The sequence below is a fragment of the Pelophylax lessonae genome (assembly GCF_965119305.1).
Source record: "Pelophylax lessonae genome assembly, chromosome: 5".
Classification (NCBI taxonomy): Eukaryota; Metazoa; Chordata; class Amphibia; order Anura; family Ranidae; genus Pelophylax; species Pelophylax lessonae.
Genome location: NC_138772.1, coordinates 484,687,193 through 484,713,974, shown reverse-complemented (window position 1 = coordinate 484,713,974; position 26,782 = coordinate 484,687,193). Strand labels below are relative to the sequence as shown.

Genomic DNA, 26,782 nt, shown 5'->3' with positions numbered 1-26,782 from the left:
TTTCATACATCAACCCCCAAGGTCTTCTTTCTTAGTATGGGATGATTTTAGTGTTCCAGTCAGATTTTAAAATTTACTATTAGGGACGAGGTTTGCATTTGACACTACCATGGATTTGCAGCAAATTCTGTTAGTTCAAAATTCATGGTAGCAATGAAATTTCATTTAAATTCACCACTGCCATGCTGCTGGTCAGTTTTTGGCTACTATGTCTCAGAAGCTACACTCTAATTTTTATGGCTTGAAAGAAACTGCCTTGTCCCTCCCAATTTAGGCCTGATCTATTTGCTCATATGGTGTTGTGGAACTTGCCGATTTCTACCAAACTTTACTTGAGAGTTATAGCTTGAATTTGAATATTTTTATAATAATTGGGGATACAGAAGGGGGGGGGGGTAAAAAGAAAGTGAGATGGAGGTGTGGAGTGTTTTTGTTCAATCCTTTTTTACTTTTTTAACCTTTTAAGACAATGCAGTACTGTGCTGTGATAAAAAGGTGCTCATATCACATAATGTGCCACTGAAGTGCTGGGCCACTGGCCAATGTTCCTTTACTTAAAGTTGTTTTAGTTTTAGAATAAAAATACAAGCATGTATGTGGATCAGAGGACAGTAAAAGAAGAAACAGTGAATCACAATGAGTATCCTGATTCAGAACATACATGTGTCTATGAAACAAATATATAAAGCACATACAGTGCTCAGCATAAAGGAATACAGCCCTTTTGAAAAGTAAGATTGTAATCAATATCTCAATGAACACAAGAACAATTTCCATAATTTTGACAAAACTGAGTTTTATAGGACAATTGTTTAGCTCCATTACATGAAAATAAGGTTAATAATATAACTTGGATTACAAAATCTTCAGTGTTACTCAAATTAGTGGATGCAAAAACTACTACAACTAATATTTTGTATGAACTCCATGATTTGTAAGGACAGCACCAAGTCTTCAAGGCATGGAATAAAGAAGTTGGTGACATATTGCAACATCTATCTTTTTCCATTGTTCTAGAATGACCTCTTTTTGAGCCTGGATGCTGGATGGAGAGTGATGCTCAACTTGTCTCTTCAGAATTCCCCATAGGTGTTTGATTGGGTTCAGATCAGGAGACATACTTGGCCAATGAATCACTTTCACCCTGTTCTTCTTCAGAAATGTAACAGTGGCCTTAGATGTGTGTTTTGGATCATTGTCATGTTGGAAAAGTGCATGACAACCAAGGGCGCGGAGTGATTGTAGCATCTTCTCTTTCAATATATAGCAGTACATCTGTGAATTCATGATACCATCAATGAAATGCAGCTCCACAACACCAGCAGCACTCATGCAGCTCCACAGAAGGACACTGCCACCACCATGTTTCACTGTAGGCACCATGCATTTTTCTTTTTACTCCTTACCTGTGACCCCGTACAGTTTTGAAGTCATCAGTTCCAAAAACATTTATCTTGGTCTCATCTCTCCAGGGTATCATTTAATGAATAATTTCACCTGTAGTTGATTTCTTGTTAATTAGGATTTTGTTGTCCAATATTTAGCTTTGCTTCTAAGACTTTCATTGGGGTGTATTCATTTTTGCAACATGGTCTTGTATTAATTTGTTCGGAAAAATACTTTTTTGTGTTTGCAAATGAACAAATCTTGGTTGCAATCAATGGCCCGCATTTGTGGGAGTATTTTGTAATATAGTGTCCCATAGAAAATGTTGATTCTAAAAGGAAAGGTTTTCTGACAAATCTGTCGGGGTGTACTAATTTATGCTGAGCACTGTATAATGTTTATAGATGACTAACCACAGAGTGCAAAAAGAGTGGTTGGCTGCAGTTTTTACTACTTACATTACAAACATGGAACAAATAGCCTCACTGATCCACAGTTGGTTTACTATATTATGTTGTAGCCCATATCATCATATAAGGAGCCTATGGTCCATAGCTATGTATCACATTTTATGTTGAAAAAATGAAGTAGGCGCTGGTATAAGTGAATGTTTTTTTAGGTAATATGCTGTAGGGTGTATCTGTCAAAGGTACACACTATATCTGTATTGGTAGCATATATTGAACTTAAATCAATATCCTAGAGATGCAAATAAGTGTAAAAACCATGAAATCTACTATGGGTGTGTGCATCATCTGTGTGGGGCATATACTTACAGTGACCCAATCAATTTGAACCAATCTGTCAGATGAGACTTCCTGATGACGCTTCATAGCGAAATGCATTGGGGTCTACAGCATACCCGGAAACATTGAGAGCCAGCGACGTCATTTCCGCCTTGTCTGGAACGCACGTGAACCGTTGCCAAGCTACAAGGGCTGCATAGTGACATCTATTATTATGCATATTATAGGAATACCATTTATTGTCACTAACCCTTGAATAGCAGATAGCGCTTTTACCTTGTGCCAGGAGGGCACTACAAATTGTAAGCATCCATTTTTTATTTTTAATATATAAATAAAGCAGTATTACACTATATTTGGCTTCCCACTGTTTTCTATATATACCGGCCCGAGACCCACATCCAGGGGCTCTGACATAAGGAGAAGTAAGGTGAAGGATTTAACCCTATACGACCATCCATTCCCATTGAGATTACCCAGCCTTACAGCCACTGATGTGGAAGAGCCTGATGGAGGATTGATCCATCCTTATAAAGGGATCAAAAGCGTTTTAGGTCTGTGTGACCTGAGACCATCTGGTAAGCAGCATTGATTACCACTATCACAAGAGCACAAGTTGGAGCACCTGAATTGAAGAAATTCATTTGTGTTACATTACTGCACAGACTACAGCCACTTTTTGCACAATTTTTTGTTAATTATCGGTCTGCCATTTATTTACTGCAGAGATAAAATCACCATTTGCACAAACACCGTGATATATTGCTTATTGATTTATCACAACAGTCACCAATTGCACTATTATTGTCCAGTATTATTATTTGAATTATTGGTTCATAATGATTGAGTCACTGTAAATATATGCCATACACGGCTGATGCACACACCCATAGTAGATTTCATGGTTTTCACACTTATTTGCATCTCTAGGATATTGATTTAAGTTCAATATATGCTACCAATACAGATATAGTGTGCACATTTGACAGATACACCCTACAGCATATTACCTGAAAAAACATTCACTTATACCAGCGCCTACTTCATTTTTTCTATATATCTAGTTTTCTTGGTATATACCATCAAAACAAAGGGGCAGCAGGTATTTATATAGTGCCATACATTGGAACCAGGCGCCTTCACCTGTACAACCATAAAAACATTTTATGTAGGCAATTTTGCAAAGAAAAATAAAAGGAAAAAACTAAGAAAGTAAGAAAAAAAATGAGTGGTAACGTGAAAAAGAAGAGAAAAGATTGATAAAAAAAAAAAAAAACGATCCACTTGGTCCAGGTCCTGACGCCCCTCCCTGGCTAAATGTTTATATCGGTGGGACCTGTTATATTGCTTTTGGCTCCACTTAAAGTAGAGGTGAAAGCATATCCCTTTGTGATGCATATCCCAGAGCATGGGGTGCAGGCTTGTCCTGATATATATCCAGAGGGCTAGCAAATGTAAAATAGAAAATAATCGCCACTACTCCTGATAATCCCATGTGAATAAGGAGTGGTCTCAGCCTACATGTCTCTACCAAACCACACACCCCAATGCATTTTTTCCTGCCCACTGGGGCTTGGTCATAGGGTTATATCAGTGGTTGTAGGTATCGCAGCTCGGGGGGTTCCAGATCTTTTCAAATTTAGTTTGTCTTGAAGGATGCTAGCTAGGTTTACACGTAGCATTATCCAAGAAATTGTTCTTGTTGTGGCTAGGTTGACCACAGGAGATTTCCATGTGTTTGGGTTTGTCTGGGGATGTCCTCTACTGACTCATTCAGGAGAGCAATCTTGGCAGTTTTTGGTACATTTATATTGGTCACTGAGTGAAACAGAGTGAACACCCTGTTCCAGAATCTTCTAAACTTGGGACACATCCACCACATATGATACATAGTGCCATCCTGTCCACTGTTTCTGAAATATAAAGGGGATGCATCAAGATACATATTGGTAAGCCTGATGGGACCATATACCATTGTTGGATAACCTTCTAATTTGCTTGCTTGTTCGATTATGATTATGTTAAGTAATCTTTTATACAGTATAGCTTAACTGTCCAGGAAGACAAACCTTTCCCGGATATATCTGTTCCTAAATCTGCTTCCCACGGCAGTTGGTGTGGTAACTTATCTGATGTGGTGGAGAACTATTGATATAGCGTTGAGATGCCTCCTCTTTAACCATCATCCTGCATGCATCTTTTTTCAAATAAAATTATTGTTGTATTATCCTCTGTGGATTGTTTGATGGAGCATAAAAAATGAAGTATTTGGTGCAAACTAACCACTGCCGAGGGGGGGCATTGTACGTTTTTGGATGAAGTATTCCAGAGATTTTATCCTTCGTGATCTACAAAGTGCCCTATCCTATACAATCCTTTATTTAGCCACCATGAGAAATAATGGGCAAGGCCTGGAGGAAATGCTGGATTGTAAAAAATCCTACACTATCCCAAAGTTGTAAGGAGTGGGATAAAGTAGGGCATAATATTACCCTTTTAATTTATTACAGGTACTTATATAGCGCTGTCAATGTACGCAGCGCTTTACTTATACATTTTATGTTTGCATCAGTCCCTGCTCTCAAGGAGCTTACAATCTAAGGTCCCTAACTTACTTTCATACATACACCTAGTAGGGCCAATTTAGACAGGTTTTAATTAACCTACTAGTATGTCTTTGGAGTGTGGGAGGAAACCCATGTACTTGGAGGAAACCCACACAGGCACAGGGAGAACATGGCAGGTAGTGTTGTGGTTGAGATTTGAACCAATGACCCTAGTGCTGCTAGGTGGAAGTGCTAACCACTTACCCACCGTGCTGCCCATCAATCTTCATTGGCATCCACATAAGAAGATCTATTGTCTGTGGGGCACCCGCTTGGACTTCAATTTTGATCAAGTCTGGTCTATAACTAGTATAGTAAATATGCGATAGCTGGATCAGTTGTGCCACTTGGTAATAGCTTAGAAGATGTGGACATTCATACCTTCAATAGTTTGGAGCATATAAAGTATTATGGTCTACCCTGAACCCATTACAACTGTACATATATTTAAAAATAAGAGCTTGAATGTTTTTGAAATGAGGTAAGGGAATTAAAGCCGTTAGGGTACAGAAGACAAAAATTCTTGGTAGTAATGTCATTTTTAGCATGACTATCCCACCTATCCAAGAGAGGGAGTATGTAGACCATAACTTGGACATAAGTCCTCATCACTGGCAAATTATAGCTAAGCTTTAACTTAAATGTTTTTTAAGAAGACACCTTTCTTTAGCTTTTGTATTTGTTTTAGCTGCTACGTCCTCCGAGACTAAGCAGGCTTAGTACTGCATGCTAAAAAAAATATGTGCAGCTGCTATAACTACCTGAAATATGCCTTTTTTTTTTTACTGAAATAAATTCGATCAGGGAGCTGCTTCTGCATATAAGACAAGCTAATGTTGTTAAAATTGTACTTTACCTTAACACCAAGTATAGTTGCAAGCCATCCCCGAAACTATACTTTAAAAAATTTGCTACATGTTCCTATGGCAGTTACCAGCTTGCAATTCCTTTTTTTTTATTCTTTACACTAGCTTGAATATTCGCTCATAAAAATGACCAAAATTGACTGACAAAATCCACTCCCCATATGCTTCAATAGGATCTGTGGCAAAGTTCAGCTTCCTTGAATTTCAAATAGGATTCACCAGACTGCCAGTGAGTTAAACCTAGGCAGATTATCACTACTATATTGTAATCCTACTACATTCAGGTTGAATAATGCAATTTCACCTGCAGCAGAGACCATTCTCTTGCCTCTTGTTTCTACCCTCATCCATCTAGATTATGAGCGGATAGGGCAAGGGCTTCTACCTGTTACTGCTATATTTAGATGTACAGCTGCATATATTTGTTCCTATAACATGTCATGAATTGCATTTTTTTGTACTGCCCTCTTTCGTTTTATCTATTCCGTTATATGACCCCAAAGGAGACAGATATTTTCGATTCATTATAAAACAAAAATAAAAAGTGTCTTGCATAGGGCCCCACCCAACCTTGTACTGTACTTAAAGATAATAGCATATTTTGCTCATATTGTAAAAGCAGTATAAAACTGCTAGATCTGAAACTGAAGGACTGCTACATTTTGAAAATGTTTTTATCTGGTTGTAAGGGTCATGTCACACTAGTAAGTCTGGCAGTGTTGCTAAATCATCAGTAAAAGGATTAGTGAAGAGGCTACTCAACTGCGCAACAAAGCCATTCCATAGGAGAAGGCGCGTGCCTTGCTGCTTTCTTAGCAATCCTCACTAGTGCCAAGATCACTAGTGGGATATGAATCTTATGCTGGCCCACTGGTTTCAGTGCTTTTCTTTAATGAAATAGCAGCAATACATACAATGCTATTTCCTTTTGATTTTTCATTGAGAAACTTAGCAAGAAAATACAAGAAGAATATACAAATACAAATAAGTCATATACAACACATGGACTTGGAAGATTCTACTGAGGAGAATATTTGCTGAAATTTAGATTCACTTCTGTTTTAAGTATGCCCCTTGGAGTTTTCTGTGGTTACTTCAACACTCATATGTTTTCATATTCTTAAAATACAATACAGTATATAGTGACAGTGCTTGGCCCTGCTGCAGTGTAAATAAAAGATAAATGGCATGTAGGGTTCTTAAGTATGCAAGTTAAGGGGCTCCAGAATAGATATTATGAGCAGGAAAAAAAAAATCCAGTTATCTCCAGGTTTTGTATCTCCCAGATTGGGTTCTGGAGTCCAGAGACTTCAAAGAGTCTTGGGAGGGACGAAGCCTCCAACCCTATGTCCAGGTCTTAATAGAGACCAGCAAGCAGTTTGTGCAGGTGTGCATAGCCTTTATAATCAGGAGCCTGAAAGTAGTTCAGGGCTCCACCTAGGAAACAGAAGTTCCCCCGCCAGAGGCAACAGCATAGGCCAGAGGAGCAGGGAGCCAAAAAAGAAAGAGCCAAGAGAGAGGTACAAAGTTGCTGAAAGATAGAGGTTGTGGATCTTATATTGGAAGTTAGTTAGTAGTTTTCTGCCACCATCCCAACAATTTATGTGTAGTTTGTGGTGCCTCAAGTCAGGTGGGGGGATTTTATGGGCAGGAGTAAGGATATAGAAAAATAGTAATATATAATATAATATTTATTGAATTATGGAGGGGGGGAGAGAAAAGCACAAAATATGTACAACATTGGAGTGTGAATGGGTAGAGGCCCATTGAGTGCTAGTGAAGAAAAGGTAGAGTGTGTTTACACGTGAAAAATATGTGACTTCATCGTTTTTGAAAACAGGACAATCCTGCACTGTTGATCCCTATAGGATAGGGATTGGTTCAGAGCGGGTGTCCGATCGGTAATCCGACGCGTTTCGGCCAAGATTCGGCCTTTATCAAGGTTGTATCACCGATTCTATAATTATTGAGATATAATGTGTGAGTAGCTCAGTAGCACTACATATATATATATACAGAAGAATTTTTCTTAATAAGCATTTTACATACACTTTTGTATCCGATTTCTTGTGAATGTGTCTTCCCGAGATTTTCTTCAGGTGCTGCAGGAACTATATGCTGTGTAGGATAGACGGATAATTTGAGTATATGGGCTGGAAAAACAACTAAATGGAAAGTAGTGATTTTAGTAAATGGTTTTATTTACTTGGGATCTGAGAATTCAATTCAAAGTCCAGAGAAGGGTCCAGGATATATCTAGCAGTGGGACCAATCTGAAAAGATATCAATTTGTTGTAGGTTTTTTGTTTTGTGCCAGTCCGCATGTGTGGTGATTTAACATAAGAATTGGTGACTTCCAACAAGGAAAAAGAAACGGCTGCAAAGGCCGTTGGTTCTGAGGAGGAGATAGGTTCAAGGAGAATCTTCTCCTCCAAAGAAAAACTTACAGTTTTGTAGGGTAGTAAGGGTTAAAGACGTCCGTCCGCAGCATAGAAGTCTCCAGGATGCTTCCTCTCCCTCGGTTGGAGAGAGACTGGAGTTCCTGGAGCGTTCCCCGGCCTTAAATAGGCTGTCACGCATGCGCATAAGCGCTGTGTGAAGCCTTGTGACAGCAACCGTGCACGGTCAGTGGCGCGCCTGCGTGTGTGACGCGGCGCATCCCTTGACGCCCTCCGGTCGTGACACTTAGGCCGCCGACACGGAGGAAGAAACCGAATGATCCTGTGGGGATCTGGGAGGATACCAAAGCATCGACCCTCGGTTCTATTAGCCCCGATCTCAAAGATTCGGGGCTTTCCGTGCCGGGAGCTCCTGAAGTTTCGGGAAGGGCACCAAGAAAGGGGATTTGACATAATAATTATTTTGTAATACAGAAAGAAAAATACATGAAAACAAAAAGGCAAAAAATGGTGGTGATACACATTAGTGGTCACCTAAGTCTCACTAAAAGCGATAATTAGCAGCAGTAAATTGTATAGAAGCAAGGGGCACAAAGTGTGCCGGGGTAGGGCCCGAGAGGGACACGTAGAGGGGAGAGGATCATTGTGTCAGGCATTCCAGGCATTCCAGAAAAAGGAGGGGGGTCAAAAAAATAAAAATAATAATAATAATAAAAAAATTAAAAATAAAAAATAAATAAATTTGGAAAAAACAGTTTGATTGGTACCCTGATCTCCTTAATCTAATAGGAGTCATATGTGTGTGGAGAAAAATCAAAGTTGGGGTGATGTTGGAAATTAATCAGTTTTCCCTGATGAAAAGCCCTCCAGGAAAGGGCGGAAGCTTTGGGCTTCATTGAGTCCTGGTGGGACTGTCGCTTTAAGTCTGGTAATCCAGCGCATTTCTAACTGCAGGAGGATCTTATTCCAATCACCTCCTCGTAATGGAATATGGATCCTATCGAGGGCCATAAAATTGACCTTTGGCATTTTGTAGTTGTGGTGGTTTTTAACGTGTCTGCCAAGTGGAAAGTAAAAATTGCCAAGATGCATAGTTTGTAAATGTTGGTTAACACGTTTCCCAAATTCTTGTCGGGTTTTCCCGATGTAGAAAGCCCCGCACTCGCAGGTCATCATGTAGACCACACCTCTGGTCTTGCAGTTGCAAAAGTGATTCGGTCTGAAAACATCTCCATTCGGTAGGGTAGTATCTATCGTTTGGCGGATTACATAGCATTGGGCACAACTCCCACATGGGAAGGTCCCCTTTGTTTTACACGGGTCTTTTCTGGACCCTTCTTTGTGTTCACTGTGAACCAGTTTTTGTTGTAGCGATCCTGCCTTCCTAAAGGTGATAGGGGGGTGTTTTGGTATCAGTTTAGAGATGTTTGGTTCCTCGGTGAGAATGGACCAATGTTTTGTGAGAATGTTTTTTATTAGTTTGTGTTCGTTAGTAAATCGGATAATGATCCGAGTGGTGGGTTCTTGAGTCGTGGGTTCTTTGTTTTTAAAGAGAAGTGTTTCTCTGTTAGTCAGATTGGCACGGTTAAAGGCCTTTCTGAGTGAGGTCTTGGTGTAACCTCTCTGAAGCAGTCTAGTTGTTAAAGCATTGGCTTCTAGTTGAAACTTGGTTTGATCTGAACAGTTTCTTTTTAATCGTAGGTACTGGCTGTAAGGTATCGATTTGATAAGTGGTTGTGGGTGGAAGCTGGAAGCGTGTAAAATGGAGTTTCCTGCTGTATCCTTTCTGAATAGGGTCGTGGATATTTTGCCAGTTGGTTCTTTATATATGAGAGTATCCAAGAAGGAAATCTGGTACTTGTTGTATGTCATCGTAAAGAACATATTATGTTCATTAGTATTCATTTTAAGAAGTAAATCGGGTATCATGTTTTCATGTACATGTATGGAACGGACCAGAAAACATGATACCCGATTTACTTCTTAAAATGAATACTAATGAACATAATATGTTCTTTACGATGACATACAACAAGTACCAGATTTCCTTCTTGGATACTCTCATATATAAAGAACCAACTGGCAAAATATCCACGACCCTATTCAGAAAGGATACAGCAGGAAACTCCATTTTACACGCTTCCAGCTTCCACCCACAACCACTTATCAAATCGATACCTTACAGCCAGTACCTACGATTAAAAAGAAACTGTTCAGATCAAACCAAGTTTCAACTAGAAGCCAATGCTTTAACAACTAGACTGCTTCAGAGAGGTTACACCAAGACCTCACTCAGAAAGGCCTTTAACCGTGCCAATCTGACTAACAGAGAAACACTTCTCTTTAAAAACAAAGAACCCACGACTCAAGAACCCACCACTCGGATCATTATCCGATTTACTAACGAACACAAACTAATAAAAAACATTCTCACAAAACATTGGTCCATTCTCACCGAGGAACCAAACATCTCTAAACTGATACCAAAACACCCCCCTATCACCTTTAGGAAGGCAGGATCGCTACAACAAAAACTGGTTCACAGTGAACACAAAGAAGGGTCCAGAAAAGACCCGTGTAAAACAAAGGGGACCTTCCCATGTGGGAGTTGTGCCCAATGCTATGTAATCCGCCAAACGATAGATACTACCCTACCGAATGGAGATGTTTTCAGACCGAATCACTTTTGCAACTGCAAGACCAGAGGTGTGGTCTACATGATGACCTGCGAGTGCGGGGCTTTCTACATCGGGAAAACCCGACAAGAATTTGGGAAACGTGTTAACCAACATTTACAAACTATGCATCTTGGCAATTTTTACGTTCCACTTGGCAGACACGTTAAAAACCACCACAACTACAAAATGCCAAAGGTCAATTTTATGGCCCTCGATAGGATCCATATTCCATTACGAGGAGGTGATTGGAATAAGATCCTCCTGCAGTTAGAAATGCGCTGGATTACCAGACTTAAAGCGACAGTCCCACCAGGACTCAATGAAGCCCAAAGCTTCCGCCCTTTCCTGGAGGGCTTTTCATCAGGGAAAACTGATTAATTTCCAACATCACCCCAACTTTGATTTTTCTCCACACACATATGACTCCTATTAGATTAAGGAGATCAGGGTACCAATCAAACTGTTTTTTCCAAATTTATTTATTTTTTATTTTTAATTTTTTTATTATTATTATTATTTTTATTTTTTTGACCCCCCTCCTTTTTCTGGAATGCCTGGAATGCCTGACACAATGATCCTCTCCCCTCTACGTGTCCCTCTCGGGCCCTACCCCGGCACACTTTGTGCCCCTTGCTTCTATACAATTTACTGCTGCTAATTATCGCTTTTAGTGAGACTTAGGTGACCACTAATGTGTATCACCACCATTTTTTGCCTTTTTGTTTTCATGTATTTTTCTTTCTGTATTACAAAATAATTATTATGTCAAATCCCCTTTCTTGGTGCCCTTCCCGAAACTTCAGGAGCTCCCGGCACGGAAAGCCCCGAATCTTTGAGATCGGGGCTAATAGAACCGAGGGTCGATGCTTTGGTATCCTCCCAGATCCCCACAGGATCATTCGGTTTCTTCCTCCGTGTCGGCGGCCTAAGTGTCACGACCGGAGGGCGTCAAGGGATGCGCCGCGTCACACACGCAGGCGCGCCACTGACCGTGCACGGTTGCTGTCACAAGGCTTCACACAGCGCTTATGCGCATGCGTGACAGCCTATTTAAGGCCGGGGAACGCTCCAGGAACTCCAGTCTCTCTCCAACCGAGGGAGAGGAAGCATCCTGGAGACTTCTATGCTGCGGACGGACGTCTTTAACCCTTACTACCCTACAAAACTGTAAGTTTTTCTTTGGAGGAGAAGATTCTCCTTGAACCTATCTCCTCCTCAGAACCAACGGCCTTTGCAGCCGTTTCTTTTTCCTTGTTGGAAGTCACCAATTCTTATGTTAAATCACCACACATGCGGACTGGCACAAAACAAAAAACCTACAACAAATTGATATCTTTTCAGATTGGTCCCACTGCTAGATATATCCTGGACCCTTCTCTGGACTTTGAATTGAATTCTCAGATCCCAAGTAAATAAAACCATTTACTAAAATCACTACTTTCCATTTAGTTGTTTTTCCAGCCCATATACTCAAATTATCCGTCTATCCTACACAGCATATAGTTCCTGCAGCACCTGAAGAAAATCTCGGGAAGACACATTCACAAGAAATCGGATACAAAAGTGTATGTAAAATGCTTATTAAGAAAAATTCTTCTGTATATATATATATGTAGTGCTACTGAGCTACTCACACATTATATCTCAATAATTATAGAATCGGTGATACAACCTTGATAAAGGCCGAATCTTGGCCGAAACGCGTCGGATTACCGATCGGACACCCGCTCTGAACCAATCCCTATCCTATAGGGATCAACAGTGCAGGATTGTCCTGTTTTCAAAAACGATGAAGTCACATATTTTTCACGTGTAAACACACTCTACCTTTTCTTCACTAGCACTCAATGGGCCTCTACCCATTCACACTCCAATGTTGTACATATTTTGTGCTTTTCTCTCCCCCCCCTCCATAATTCAATAAATATTATATTATATATTACTATTTTTCTATATCCTTACTCCTGCCCATAAAATCCCCCCACCTGACTTGAGGCACCACAAACTACACACAAAGTTGCACATAAGCACGATGGTGCTGAGAAACAGGGACCAGACCAAATACCTGGGCTTGTGGTCTGATCAGCGGCACTGCGAAAGGAAGCCAGGAGGCTGATGTAATGTTTCTTTGAGTTTGAAGTAATCGTGAAAACCACTGCAAGGGAAACTATTTTGTTGAACCTTTACTTCCTATTGAAATAAAAGTGTCCATCAAGGCCTAAAACAGTATTTTCCGACTGGCCTGAACTCACTGATAAACACTTAAGGGAACCCCACTGATATCACAATATCTAATTAATATATACACACACACTGATCAACTATAACATCATAACATGATGACCACTGACAGGTAAAGCAAATAACATTGATCATCTTGTTACAATTGCATCCGAAAGTGGGCAGGATATATTAGGCAGCAAGTGAACATGTTATCCCTGTTTAACAGTCGATGTGTTAAAAGTAGAATAAAGATGGGCAAATGTAGGGATTTTAGCGACTTTGGCAAGAGCCAAATTGTAATGGTTGGATGAATGGGTCACAGCAACTCAAAAACTACAGCTCTTGTGGGACATTCCTGGTCTGCAGTGGTCAGGGCTTACCACAAGTGGTCAAAGGAAGGTCGCTAAGGCTCACTGATGCATGTGGGGAGCAAAGGCTAGCCATGTAGTCCAATCCAAATCATCTAAAAGAAGAGCTACTGTATCTCAAATTGCTTAAAAAGTGAATGCTTGTTCCTATAGAAAGCTGTTGAAAGACACAGTGCATTGCAGATTGTTGTATATGGGGCTGCGTAGCTGAAGACTGGTTAGGATTCCCATGCTGACCTGTGTCCACAGCCAAAAAGTGCTTACAATGGGCACATGAGCATCAGAACTGGACCACAGAGCAAAGGACGAAGGTGGGCTGGTCTGATGAATTTAGGAATGGTTTGAGGAGCACAACAATGAGTTTAAGATGTTGATTTAGCCTCCAGGTTTTCCAGATCTCAATACAATTTAGCATCTGTGGGATGTGTTGGAAAAACAAGTCTGATACATGGAGGCTTCACAAAAGACGTTTGCCCGTCTTGACCAATCAAATTTGATATTATTTCCTGGGAAAATAATACAAGGAACCTGATTGGTTGCTATGTTGCATGTTTGTGGAGAAGATTTGTTTTTGTCTTTCATAAACAGGCGCCATCGGTAAGGGTCTGCAATTTAGCAGAGATGGAGTTAACAATGAAAATGCTATTTGTTAAACTTTTTTCAAAGAAATTAATATGAATGTATACAACAAGTGGGCATTAGGTTTTATATATTTTTTTCTTACCAGCTCATACGGAATCGATTTACTACAAATGTTTTCTCAGCATTTCTGCACTAGGCACCCCAGACTTTGAGGCACGGATATCTTTCTGCTAATAATTACAAAGCTGGCAACTCATTTTACAGTTTCACAAAAAATGCAACTTATTTTGCCTGTAGTGCTATTTCTCAGCAGACAGGTGTGCCATAATAAGTCTTGCCTTCTGGAACACTCAAGATCTGCCTTCTGTGATTTATGGACAGTGAAAGGGAAGCAGGGGAGAGAGACGTGGGAGAGGTGAAAGAGGCAAAAGAGGCTGCAAGAGAGATGAAGATAATCTAAATGAAACTTAGCTGCTGTTTTAAAAAAGTTGTAGAACAGAGCATGTGATGTGAGAATAGAATGCAAGAGTTGCAGAGAGCCTTTATACAAAGGCAAAGTCATAATCCCTTGTGCTCATTACTGCCAGGGGTGCCACTTCACCATAGTCTTCCTGCATCAGAAATATCCAAATCAAGATTATTTTACAACATAGAAAACAAATAAAACCACTATGCCCTACTGTCCATCCCCCCACCTTCCTCCTACAGGTTGACAAAGGGGGCTTGTGGTATCATACAGTCTTTCCCTGTGAGGTCATTTTTAAAAATTCTGGCTACATATAATGACCTTCCTGGCTCAGCATAAAGCCATGTTTGAGCTGTCCATAGATGGGTGGTTCACTAGTAACCATCTGAATTTTGATCCATTTATAGCCGTTTCCAATTGACAGAAGTCGATCTAATGATCGATTTCTGTCAAAGAGGCTTGTTGGAAACTTTTTCTCAATCAGTGGCTACAGCCACTGATCAGTGTATTCTGACAGCAGAGATTCATTAGAATATGATGTCTCAGTGAGGGGGATTCCTCTATCCACCTCAATTGTGTGTTTGGTTCCTTTAGCCAAATACAAAAAAAAAACATCCACGTTAGTCTAACAGGCTCCTCGATCCAGCCAGGTGACAACAGCAGCTGAGATGAACTGTATATTTGTGGTCTGAGCTGACCAAAGATGAGCAGGTCTGTAATTAACAACAAAGGGTGCCAAGAGATCTGCTTGCAGTCCCTAAAGCTGGATACGCACTATACAACTTTTGTTGTTTGGTTTCCTTTAGATTTACCTTCAACTATGTAGTGCAAGGGCCTGCTTGTTTGCATACAAGTTGAAAGTGTTTAGGTTTGAGCTCATATTATATCGTTTTGGTAAAACTAAAGAAAAAAAATCTACAGAAAATTGTGTATCCAGCTTAAGTCAGTCCATAGATTACTCGATTCCCCCTTCCACACACTTGATGTGGATGGGGGAATCCTCCTCTGAGCTATTGCATCGTGACAGCGGAGAGACTTCCCTGCTGTCACAATACACTGATTAGTGCAGCAGACTATAGCCTGCAGTGCTGAACAAGCGGTGATTTGATTTCTGTTTCTTTCAAACCTCCTCTACTGTTGCACTGGGAGCCAATCAAGTGTGGAGCATGCATGTATTCTGAGAAACAATGAGGAGTGTTGCAAGTATATTGAAAGGGAACAAACTGAGTGGAGAAGAGAGCAGAATAAGCTTGAGTTCATCAGTCTGCTGCTTGCTCTTCACTGTCAGCAGGCTTGAGAATGATTGGTGTCACCAGTATATTTCTTAAAGTGGTTGTAATTCTCTGACATAAAATATGAACAAAGAACACCCTTCTATACTGTGCAAGTTACCTCTATACAAAGCACTGACTGTGGTTTCTCTCTGCTGCCTCATTCCTCTGTTATTAGCATTAATCACTTCTGACAGGTTTTCCAGACACCAAGAGATAAAATTATGAAGGGGGAGGAGAGCTCCCTGCCCTCTGCTTTTTAGAGCTAAAGGATCCCATGTAAGTTCTGTACTTTGAATGGATGAAGAGGACAGATGCCGCAGATAAACAGGTGCAAATTACGTAGGAGGATTTGTTTAATCTAACCTGAGGCCCGTCACTTTGCTGGGTATATGTGGGAGTTTTAGCCACTGACGTAACAGAGAAAATGGTTTTATTCCTTTGACTGCAATTTATGCCAAAGCTGTGTTAAATCCTCAAACTGAACAAAAATGCAACATCTGAAACTTTAGAATATCTATACATTTATAAACCACAGGGTTTTACTATGCAAATATCAGCTTCAATTAGGAAAAGGGTACTTGGTTACATCCATTCCTTATCTTTTCTGATGGTCCCTTAATGTGATGGGCAGCCTCAGGGAAGCGTCAATTCCCCAACTGTCCCAACTGAAGCTTTTACCATATAGGAGTGCTGTAAATTGTGTGGTTCCCAGGGTGGTTTAAAACATAACCGAGAATGCATGCAGGTATACAAAACATTCTTTGTATTCTGCACTGTGGATACAAATACAAGTTAAAGTTAGACCACTTGACTAATTGTGCCCATGTAAAATACTTACTACCTAGAGAAAAAAAAAAAAAGCCATCAATCACCCACGTCATCATGTAAAAGATAAACTATTTATGTTTTAATCTCCCTTTACTCCAGAGAAACAGCAGGAGATATGGCTCAGTTTTGCTCATGATGTTATGAACCTTGTGTTCTTTTAGCTTGTGTCTGGGGCTTATTTCATTAGGAACATTAAAGTACACAAGAAGACTACTTCTCTAGTCTGGATGTCTCAGGACAGGCTGTAGTCATCCATAAATAAAACTGCTGGAGAGATGGCGCCAAGGCATCTATGGCACTAAAACAACAGAGCAATCACCACGTCTTACAGGCAGTTAGCCATATTGAACAAAGCAGGTAATGATACATTGGGTGTGAAATTCTAAATGAGGATCTTTGCTTTTAATTATGCTGCTGCGACAATAATATTTCAAGACAGTTTCATGCTTGAGGTCATTGTAGCCGTATTAGTGCACTTGCGGCAGAGACAAATGAGTACTGTCCGTGATACTTTTTTTATTTGCACTAACATACAATTTTTCAGGACAAGCTTTCAGTACTTGAGTACTGCTTGGATCTTGAAGAAGGGGACATACCCCCGAAAGCTTGTCCTGAAAAATTGTATGTTAGTGCAAATAATAAAAAAAGTATCACGGACAGTACTCAATTGTCTCTGTTGCAAGTGCACTAATACGGCTACAATGACCTCAAGCATGAAACTGTCTTGAAATATTATTGTCGCAGCAGCATAATTAAAAGCAAATATCCTCATTTAGAAGTTCACACCCAATGTATCATTACCTGCTTTGTTCAATATGGCTAACTGCCTGTAAGACGAATGTAAAAACGGATGACAACGGATGATCATCCGTTAACATCCGTTTTCATCGGCTTCCGTCAATGTCCGTTTTTTGGAATGGACGAATGCCCTAATTTTTATCCATCAGAAAAACATTATCAGACGAAAAGCGGATGTAAGCAGACAAACAGATGAAAAATGGATTAAAAAATGGATGAAAAAAACGGATGAAAAACTGATACATTTGACGTGACTGAACTGATAAACTGAATGGACCATATGTGTCAAAGGGGCCTTAGGCCCTTAGTGTAATCAATCAACAGGTGTTTCTAAGCTGCTAGAACTAAACCAACTTGAGTCTTTGCTGTGATCTTTAAGGAGTTTTGAGAATGAGTAACTTCACGTTAAGGGCTTGCTCGTGTCAGATGTGTTGGGCTATGCTTGCTGCTATTTCCAGCATATCCTCAACACATAGACAAGGCAAAATGCCTTGTTTCCAATAGCGTTATTGTGGTGTGGAAACATTTACCGTATGCCACTCATTTTATTAAAGCTCTTTGGAAAAAGAAAGGGTAAACATTGCAATGAGCTGGGATCCCAGCTCGCATCAGCAGCTGTGCATTCAGTGTGGCTTGCTGGCACGAACAAACCGCAAAAACAGCTGGGAAGGTCAAGGATGACTTGTTTCAAAGTCCTTTTTAAAGCAGTAGTAAAGCCCCCTTTGTGATTATTACCTACAGGTAAGCCTAAAATAAGGCTTAAGCAGGATAAGCCGCTCATACGCGCAGCGCGGTGATAACTCAGATGTAAAAAGCTGTGTCCAATCACAGCTGGTCCAATCGTAACCAGGAAGTGTCGTTTATCGGCTTTTCCTCTATTCGTGCTGATAAGGCGCGGGTAGAGGAGAGCTGATCAGCGGCTCTCCTGACAGGGGGGGGGGGGGGGGTCTGCGCTTATAATCAGTGCATCGATTAACAGTGCAGACCCATCAAGGATGTCCACAAGTGCCCATATAAATGCCAACCAGGGATTTCAACCAGTGCCCACCAGGGTTGCCAATCAGTGCCCATTGGGGATGCCAACCAGTGGCCACTGGGGATGCCAATCAGTAATTGCCAGTGCTTCCACATCAGTGCTGCCTATCAGTGCCGCATATTAGTGCCTCATCATCAGTGCCACCACATTAGTGCCACCTCATCAGTGCCAGTCAGTGCAGCTTCATCAGTGCTTGCCAGTAAAGTATAAAACATACTTAGTTACACAATTTTATAACAGAAACAAAGAAAACGTTTTTTTCCCTACATTTTTTGTCTTTTTTATTTGTTTAGTAAAAAATTAAAAACTCAGTGGTGATCAAATACCACTAAAAGAAAGCTCTATTTGTGGGAAAAAATGATAAAAGTTTCATATGAGTACAGCATTGCATAACCGCACATTTGTCATTCAAAATGCAACTGTGCTGAAAGCTGAAAATTGGCCTAGGAAGGAAGGGGGTGAAAGTGCCCTGTATTAAAGTGGTAATGTCCAAAGTCTGATACACAGATGACATAGATGCAGCTAAAGTTCCACCTGCTCATTATTCTACCAACCAATCACATTGCTCAGTAAAAAAAAAAAAGCATGCAGGCATGATCAAGAGGTTTAGCTGCTGCTTAGCTAAACATTTAAACAAGAAAGATCCACAAACTAAGTGACTTCAGGAAAATTGTTAATGCCAGTGGCTGTAGCAACTGGGCTTCTCGCTTAAAAAAAAGATGTTGTTGATAATTAATTTTAATAATTAAAACTAACTTAATTATAATCTGTAGGTGTATCTCAAATACCATAAAATAAGAAAACCAACATATCTACTGCCATAAAACTTACAAAGCTGGAGATAAAAATTGGGGGCCTTAGTTTATAACCCTTCAAATAAAGATACTAAAGATCCTCACCTCCTAATACCCTCTTGTATAAACATCTATCAGGACCCTACAGTGAATCTACTTTCTTAGTAATGGAACTACCAGGGTCGCACTTGCGCTCGGGCCCTGGAGTGCTGCCACTGTGGGGGGCGGGGGGCCAAGAGCCCGCACTATGGCTCCCCAGATGGGTTGCTGGCTGCAGGTCTCTGAGTGTGTTTTTCTCACACAGCCCAGAGCCTGCAGACTGACGCAAGGGGCGCCCTGGAGACCCTGAAACAAGGGGCGCTCCGGAGACTTTGACGCAAGGGGCGCTCCGGAGACTCTGACGCAAGGGGCGCTCCGGAGACTGACGCAAGGGGCGCTCAGGAGACTCTGACGCAAGGGGCGCTCCGGAGACTCTGACGCAAGGGGCGCTCCGGAGACTCTGACGCAAGGGGTGCTCTAGAGACTCTGACGCAAGGGGCGCTCTGGGGACTCTGATGCAAGAGGCACTTTGTGGAATCTAATGCAAGGGGCACTCTGCGGACTGTGATGCAAGGGGCACTTCAAAAGACTCAGATGTAAGGGGGCTCTGCGAATTCTGATTAAAGAGGAATGCTGGGAACTGATGTAAGTGAGGGCTCTGATTACCAAAGACCCCCTTTAATCACTGTTCCCCTTTACACCAGAGTGTGCAGCATTCCTTCTTAATCCCCTCCTTACATCAGAGTTCTAAATGTTCCCCCTTAAACTAGAGTCCCCAGAGTTCTCCCTTATATCAGAGTCCCCAGAGTTCTCCCTTACAGAGTCTGCAAAGTCGCCCCTACAGTGTAAGACAATTCTGCGGATTTAAATGTAAGGGGCAACTCTGTGGATTCAGATGTAAAGGGGAACTCTGTAGATTCAGATGTAAAGGGGAACTCTGTGGACTCTGATGTAAGTGAGGCTCTTGTGAATAAAATAATATGATTAAAAATGTTATTTAATCACAAAATAAACATATAGTGTATACTGCAAAAAAAAAAAAAAAAAATCAGTGTACTGCTAAAGTGTTCAGATTTGGCTTGAAGAAAAGATGGCAACTCTAACCCAGACGGAAGGAAAGAGGCCCAATTCAGAACATGTACAAGGATCCCTCTGAGGGGCCGTAACAAAGGCCCCCCCCGGATGGGAGTAAAGAGCCCTGGGACCAATGGGAATGGCCCTGGGCTCCGAAGGAAGGTGGGGGTGTTAGGGGGCCCTTCATGGTTTCTTGCACCAGGGCCCTGAAGGTTCAAGTTATGCCTCTGCTTTGCTTTGTTGGAGTTAAGTCTAACTCTTAGGATACAAATGTTCTTGTCGTGAAAAACGATATCACTGTGTGTGTGCTGTGATCTTGGCAAATAGTGAAGCTGCATTTCATTTTCACAACAATTTTTACAGACAACTTGGTTCGCTTCCTCAGGAAAGAAAGGTAATATCTATTAGAACTCTGTTGCATACTGTTGTATTGAACCAGAACCACTATAACCACTACCATGGGCAGTCACAGGGGTGAACAGGGACACCAATGGCTAGCAATCAAGCCACGCTGGAGAATAAATCCTTATATCATACTTGATATCATATTATACTGCTCCTGATCTCATCATAAATGCAAGCCTAGCCCTATATAGGAAGTCATCATGCAATCATTTTCAATAGGAGCTAGTCAGTCTCAAGAAAGATTTTGAAGAGCTACTTCTAGACCCTTGGTCTATGTCCAGTGACAAGAGGGGGTTCTCTTGAAGAGAATATTGTTTTTTAAACTTGACGGGTCTCATACTAAAAATAACGGAGGTGATTTCCTTTAAACGACTGTGTTTGCATTCATGGTGAAGTCAGGAGCAATATGATATGGCATCTAAGGACTTATTCTCTGGTGTGGTGGGTTTGCTATCTGGCAGTAATCCTTTTCACCCCCGGTGTCTACTTATGGAAGTTGTTTTAGCAGTTCTGGTTCAATACACAAGTATGCAATAGAGTTCTAACAGATTACCTTTCTTTCCTACGTAAGCAGATGAAGTTGTCTGTAAAATAAGTTGAAAAAAATAAATGCCACTTCATAATTTGCCATGATGATGTCATATATATGATGTATTACCAGAAATAAGTTAGGATATCTGTCACAAGAAAAAACTTTTGTCAGAGCAATAGTGTGGGACATCACATCATAATGGTGTTCATGGAGGAACAAGTAGAGTGTAAGAAGAACCTCTTCAAACTTTTTATGTCAATTAATGCATGTCACAGATAAAGTTCAATCATCCATTTCAAATGTTGTTATACACAGATGTGGTACAGACCTGCCCAAATCTTTATTTAAAGCGCTTTAAGATAGCACAAAAGCAGAAATCAATAGGGCCCAAGTGGAGTCACAATTAATATATACCACAACCACACCAAAGAATATTATCAATTTTTCCTGATGAGGAATAAAAAACATAACAAAAAAAAAGTCTCTTGTCTAATAAAAAGGAGGAATATATTTAGCCACTTCCAGATGGCCCAGCCGCAATGAACTGTGGACAGGTGGTCAGCGCAGGCAAAGTGATGTACTGGTACATCTACAAACAAGAAAATGTACTGTCGATGCAGCACCTATTCCCTGGTTGGATAAGAGGTGCAATCCTCTTATCCAACCTGACTGTAGGCTTGTAGATGAGAACAGATGACACGGCAACTTGATAATACTTCAGCCTTGCAGCCCCTCGCTGGACCAGGGTGGTCCGGAAAACACTATAAATGACAACAAACACAAGGGCGCACCGGCCTAGTGCATTATCTCTTAGACAGGTTTATTAAAATAATAGATTAAAAATACTCACAAATGAGTTTCTTTATAAAAAGCACATCAAATAGATATAAAATCCTCAGCAACAAGATCGGGATTAGCCTCTTCAGGCTCTGAAGAAGAGGAGCTGCCTCGAAACGCGTAAGCCTGTACAGCTTCAGGGGACGATCTAATCTCCATCTTGTTGCTGAGGATTTTATATCTATTTGATGTGCTTTTTATAAAGAAACTCGTTTGTGAGTATTTTTAATCTATTATTTTAATAAACCTGTCTAAGAGATAATGCACTAGGCCGGTGCGTACTGCTACATCTGCCTGCTTCCAAGTTTAGGACGTGTGCACCAACATCCACCCCCCACCGACATCCGCTGTGATTGTACACAGAGAAAGTCTGTCCGCAAGTCCTGATCTGCTGATTGGCTGTGTTCAATCACAGCCCAGAGCCCTGTGTTGACAAGAAACAGGGATAAGAAATAAAGAGATGTTTAAGTAAAAGCAGCACATAATACACCCATTACACATTGTTAGACACACATTCAACCCCTTGATCACCCTAGACGTTAACCCCATCCCAAAGTTCTATTTGCGTAAAAAAAATTATATAAATTTTGTTTGGGTATAGAGCAAACTGACCGCGTAATTACCAGTTAAATTAGCGCAGTACTGAATAGCAAAAAATAGCCTGGTCATGAACGGGGTAAAACCTTCCGGCACTAAGGTGGTTAAAAACAATTTTTAAATAAAGAACCTGCTTTCCTTGCTATGGAAAAACAGTTAATATTGCAAATCCAGTAGGTGAAAATTAACAACATACTAGTGCCAACTCCAAATGCTGACAAACATCACAGCTTTAACATCAGGTCAGATATAACAAGCTGAATAGTATAAGAGGCGACATATAGTATGCAAAGTGGATTTCCAGCCGTTTTGTGTTTATTAACAGTCAGCAGCTACAAAAAGTGTAGTTGCTGACTTTTAACAAACACACACTAACCTGTCCCGCGATCCAGCGATGCAGCCGGCGGAAGCCTCGGTTCTCTCCCTCTTCTTGCCGCGGTGCCAGCATCACAAGTGTGGGCAAACTGCTGTGACAGCTTGTGGCTTCACAGCCAGGTGCGCACCGCACATGCGCGAGTCGCGCTGCGCTTCCTTACTGGCCGGGCAATCTTCTGGGACCTGTGATGTGTCCCAGAAACTGCAGAGAGGGAGGGGGAGAGGAAAACTTCCGCTCGAGCTGCCTAGGCAGCCCGAGCAGAAGTAGGAGTGGGTACCTGTCAAAACTAGGTACCTGTCCCCCCCCCCCCCCAAAAAAAAAAAATGACATGCCAAATGTGAGTCATGGAGCACTTAAAGCGGAAGTTCCACTTTTGGGTGAAACTCTTCTTTAAAATTTCCAATTCGGCCAAATGCGTCTGGTAGCAGCATAGCAATAAACAAAAAGTACATATTACATTTTTTTCCCTGAACATTTACCAGGGATCTTGTTTAAAAGTTTAGCAAGTTACCTTCCTAGAATCAAGCTCTCTTTCAGACAGCAAAGGCAACTAAGGCAAGCTCCAATCTTACTCTTTGAAGTTCAACCAAAGCTATTAAAATGTTACGTTTTGGTCAATAACTCGCAAATCTCATCAGTTCATGCTTTGAACCCGGATCGTGCTGCACCAATTTCACTCTAACAATCTGCTGCCGGCTGCAGCAGCTTTAGTAGAAAGGCAGCATTAAGGGATATTCCCCCCCCCCCACCCTCCACCAACGATATATGATACAGGAAGTCAAAGGATTGTCATGTATGAGAATGGGAATTGTTTACAGTTTGAAAAGTATTTCATTTTAACAACATCTGTTGAAGTTCAGTAGGAAACACTTTGGAACAACGAAGGCTTCCACATCTGAGAAACAGACCGCCTTTTCTCCAGGACGACCGGCGTACACAGTTACACAGCTGACTGTTTTCTGTGACTTCTCTCGCTCTGGACCACTTACGTGCATGCTTTTAAGTCTGGCAAGCGTGCCAGTTCCATTCAGAGTCATGTATTATTTCACAGAGATCTTGAATGCCTCTATTTGCCAGCCTCCCTGCCCTGATGATCAATATGGTTTAAATCACAAGGTGACAGAAGCCAGAGCATGATATTTCACAGAAAATCAGTAAACTGCGATTTATCCTTTAGAGCTTTGATTTTTTCTTTTTTTTTCTTTTCAGCTTTGATCCGCAGTGCATCAACAGTGCTATGTTTCAGATGCTCATATTTAAAAATATATATAAAATAGGCACGTTTTCATTTTTTTTTCATACAATAAAGCTTAAAAAGGGTCTGTAATCATAACAAAGTGTTCCTGTCAATCCCTTTGTTTGAAGTCTAAAACTGTAGGGAAATAGTGCAGCCTGTCCTGTTACAACGTTTTGTGCAGGAGACAAATATACCGAAAGGAAATGTTTGCACCTGACAGTTTTCCAGTTATATCACCTCATCTTGCAGAAGGGGTAAGGTAATGTGCTAAAAGGGTATTTAGAAAATACCAAAGGACAGCTAAAAATCAAATTTTGCCTAAAGAAAATCTTTGGTCAGAAAAAAAAAAAATTAAAGATCAGTAGCTACAAATACTGTAGCTGCTGACTTTTAATAAACACACACCACAGTCCAAGGATTCAGATCTGTCCTCACCCAGACCGGCTCTTTGCCAGGTCCTCATTGGCTGGTCCCCCGCTGCCATCTTGGATAAGGTAAGCCAGCTGTGACTGCCAGCAGCTTCACAGTTGGCTTACCACTGAACATGCGTGAGCTGCGTTGCGCTTTGTGAATGGCTCCTGGGTTCTGTGGCGTGTCTCAAGAGGTTGCAGGAAAGGAGAGGGGGTGTTGAACTTGTGCCCAGATAGGCCTCAGAAGTGGGAGCAGGTACCTGCCAGAAATGGATACACTTGTTCGATTAAAAAGAAAAAAAAAAAAAGAGGGGGGAGGGGGAATAAGAAGAAGTGGAACTTCCCTCTTCAATTGAACTTCCGCTTTAAGCCTTAAAGGATAAGTCCATCCACAACTGTTAGGTCACCAAAGGCTAGATGCTGCCTAGCTAAATTACATGCTTATATCACTTTGGGCCATCCCCCCTTCTGCCAAAAAGTTCTTTATTATGTGTGTAAGGAGAAATAAATGAAAATCCTGCTATGGCTATAGCCATGGCTGATGGGGGAGAAACCTTGAAGCTGAATAGAGAGTTTTTATCTATGAATTCCCAAAAGCCATAAGCATTCCTTCATCAATACCAATATGAACTGAAAAAGCACTGAAAATAATTTAAAAAAGAACCACACTTTTTCAGGAAATTATAGTGTGTGTATATATATATATATATATATATATATATATATACAGTGGGTACGGAAAGTATTCAGACCCCCTTAAATTTTTCACTCTTTGTTATATTGCAGCCATTTGCTAAAATCATTTAAGTTCATTCTTCTTCCTCATGAATGTACACATAGCACCCCATACTGACAGAAAAACACAGAATTGTTGACATTGTTGCAGAATTATTAAAAAAGAAAAACTGAAATATCACATGGTCCTAAGTATTCAGACCCTTTGCTCAGTATTTAGTAGAAGCCCCCTTTTGATCTAATACAGCCAGGAGTCTTTTTGGGAAAGATGCAACAAGTCTTTCACACCTGGATTTGGGGATCCTCTGCCATTCCTCCTTGCAGATCCTCTTACAAAAAACATGTAAATGGTTTCTCTTTTCAATAACTATAACAACCAAAAGACAGCAGTGCAACAATCTCTAGTAAAGGAAAAACTACAAACAAAATAAAGACCCCACAGAATGACACTTTGGACAAAACAGAAAGAATAAAACCTTATTAGAGACAAACTACTTACTGGTAAATATCTTTTCTCAATACGCTCCGACTTAGAGGGTTGTCTGCTTGTGGCGCCATAGAAACTGAGCCAATTTTCAGCACTAAAGTATCTTCATTCATAGTCTGATTGGCTGATAAGAGAAACAAATATGTACATTTTAAAACCAAGTAGGGCTCACCATTCCTAGGGCTGCAATGTAACATAAAAGAGATGATACAAACAATAGAGCCTAAAGTTTACAAAAAATAAATAAATATATAAAATAAAAAAAACAATAACATTAAACACATAATTCATACAAATTCCATGTGTTTTATTATAGCACTGGCGCATTATGAAGCAAATTAACATAGGCAACCAACAGTCCCTATTTTAATAATCTAGAGAAAGCCTACACAAATATAGTAGAAGGAGGACATACAATCTCCATGCAGATACAGTTCCAGGTGTTGAGATTTTTAATTTGAACTGCATCGCAAGGGTACCACATACCCACCACTTGCCCCAGCTGTCACCCTGTTTATAAAAAATATATTTAATTGCTAATTTTACCATTGAAACCAATTACTTCAACTATGCAAAGCATTTTATGAGTAATGGAACATAAAAAATTCAGTGCTCCAAGACTAGAGAAATATGGTTTAGATTTCATTCTATTATGTAATCCTTAAATAGCAATAAATGCATAAAGTTATCATGATGAGCATTCCAAGAGTAAGCATCCGTAATAACAGTTATATAGGGATGCAAAGTCTAAGGAACGCAAGCTATTTCATTGCAATTCCCGTGGTTGTAATGAAGACTTAATAAAAACGGAATTTTAACAGTACTTTTTAGGACCCAGAATACTGAATTTTTGCACTTCCTCTGTCTATGATATATAAAAGGTTAAAAACTGGAGTAGTATTTTTTGCACCTAGCCCCCATCTCCTTTAGGCCCCATTCACACCTGCAAATGAACTGGTTGTAATTAGCTGTGGACAGGAAGCCCTACTGAAGGCACTGAAAG

General features: G+C 40.6%; 1 protein-coding gene and 1 long non-coding RNA gene across 3 annotated transcripts in view; one reads left to right on the top strand and one right to left on the bottom strand.

Annotated features, from left to right (window-relative positions):
• LOC309555764 overlaps positions 1–26,782 on the top strand; it is a 1,250,709-nt gene that overhangs the window by 183,787 nt on the left and 1,040,140 nt on the right. The window lies entirely within an intron of this gene.
• Positions 1–26,782, bottom strand: part of VPS13B (vacuolar protein sorting 13 homolog B) — a 1,502,642-nt gene that overhangs the window by 609,253 nt on the left and 866,607 nt on the right. For both annotated transcript variants that reach the window (XM_082257852.1, XM_082257851.1), the window contains exon 30: positions 25,792–25,903. In XM_082257852.1, coding sequence (XP_082113978.1) covers positions 25,792–25,903 — 112 coding nt within the window. The remainder of the gene's footprint in view (positions 1–25,791; positions 25,904–26,782) is intronic.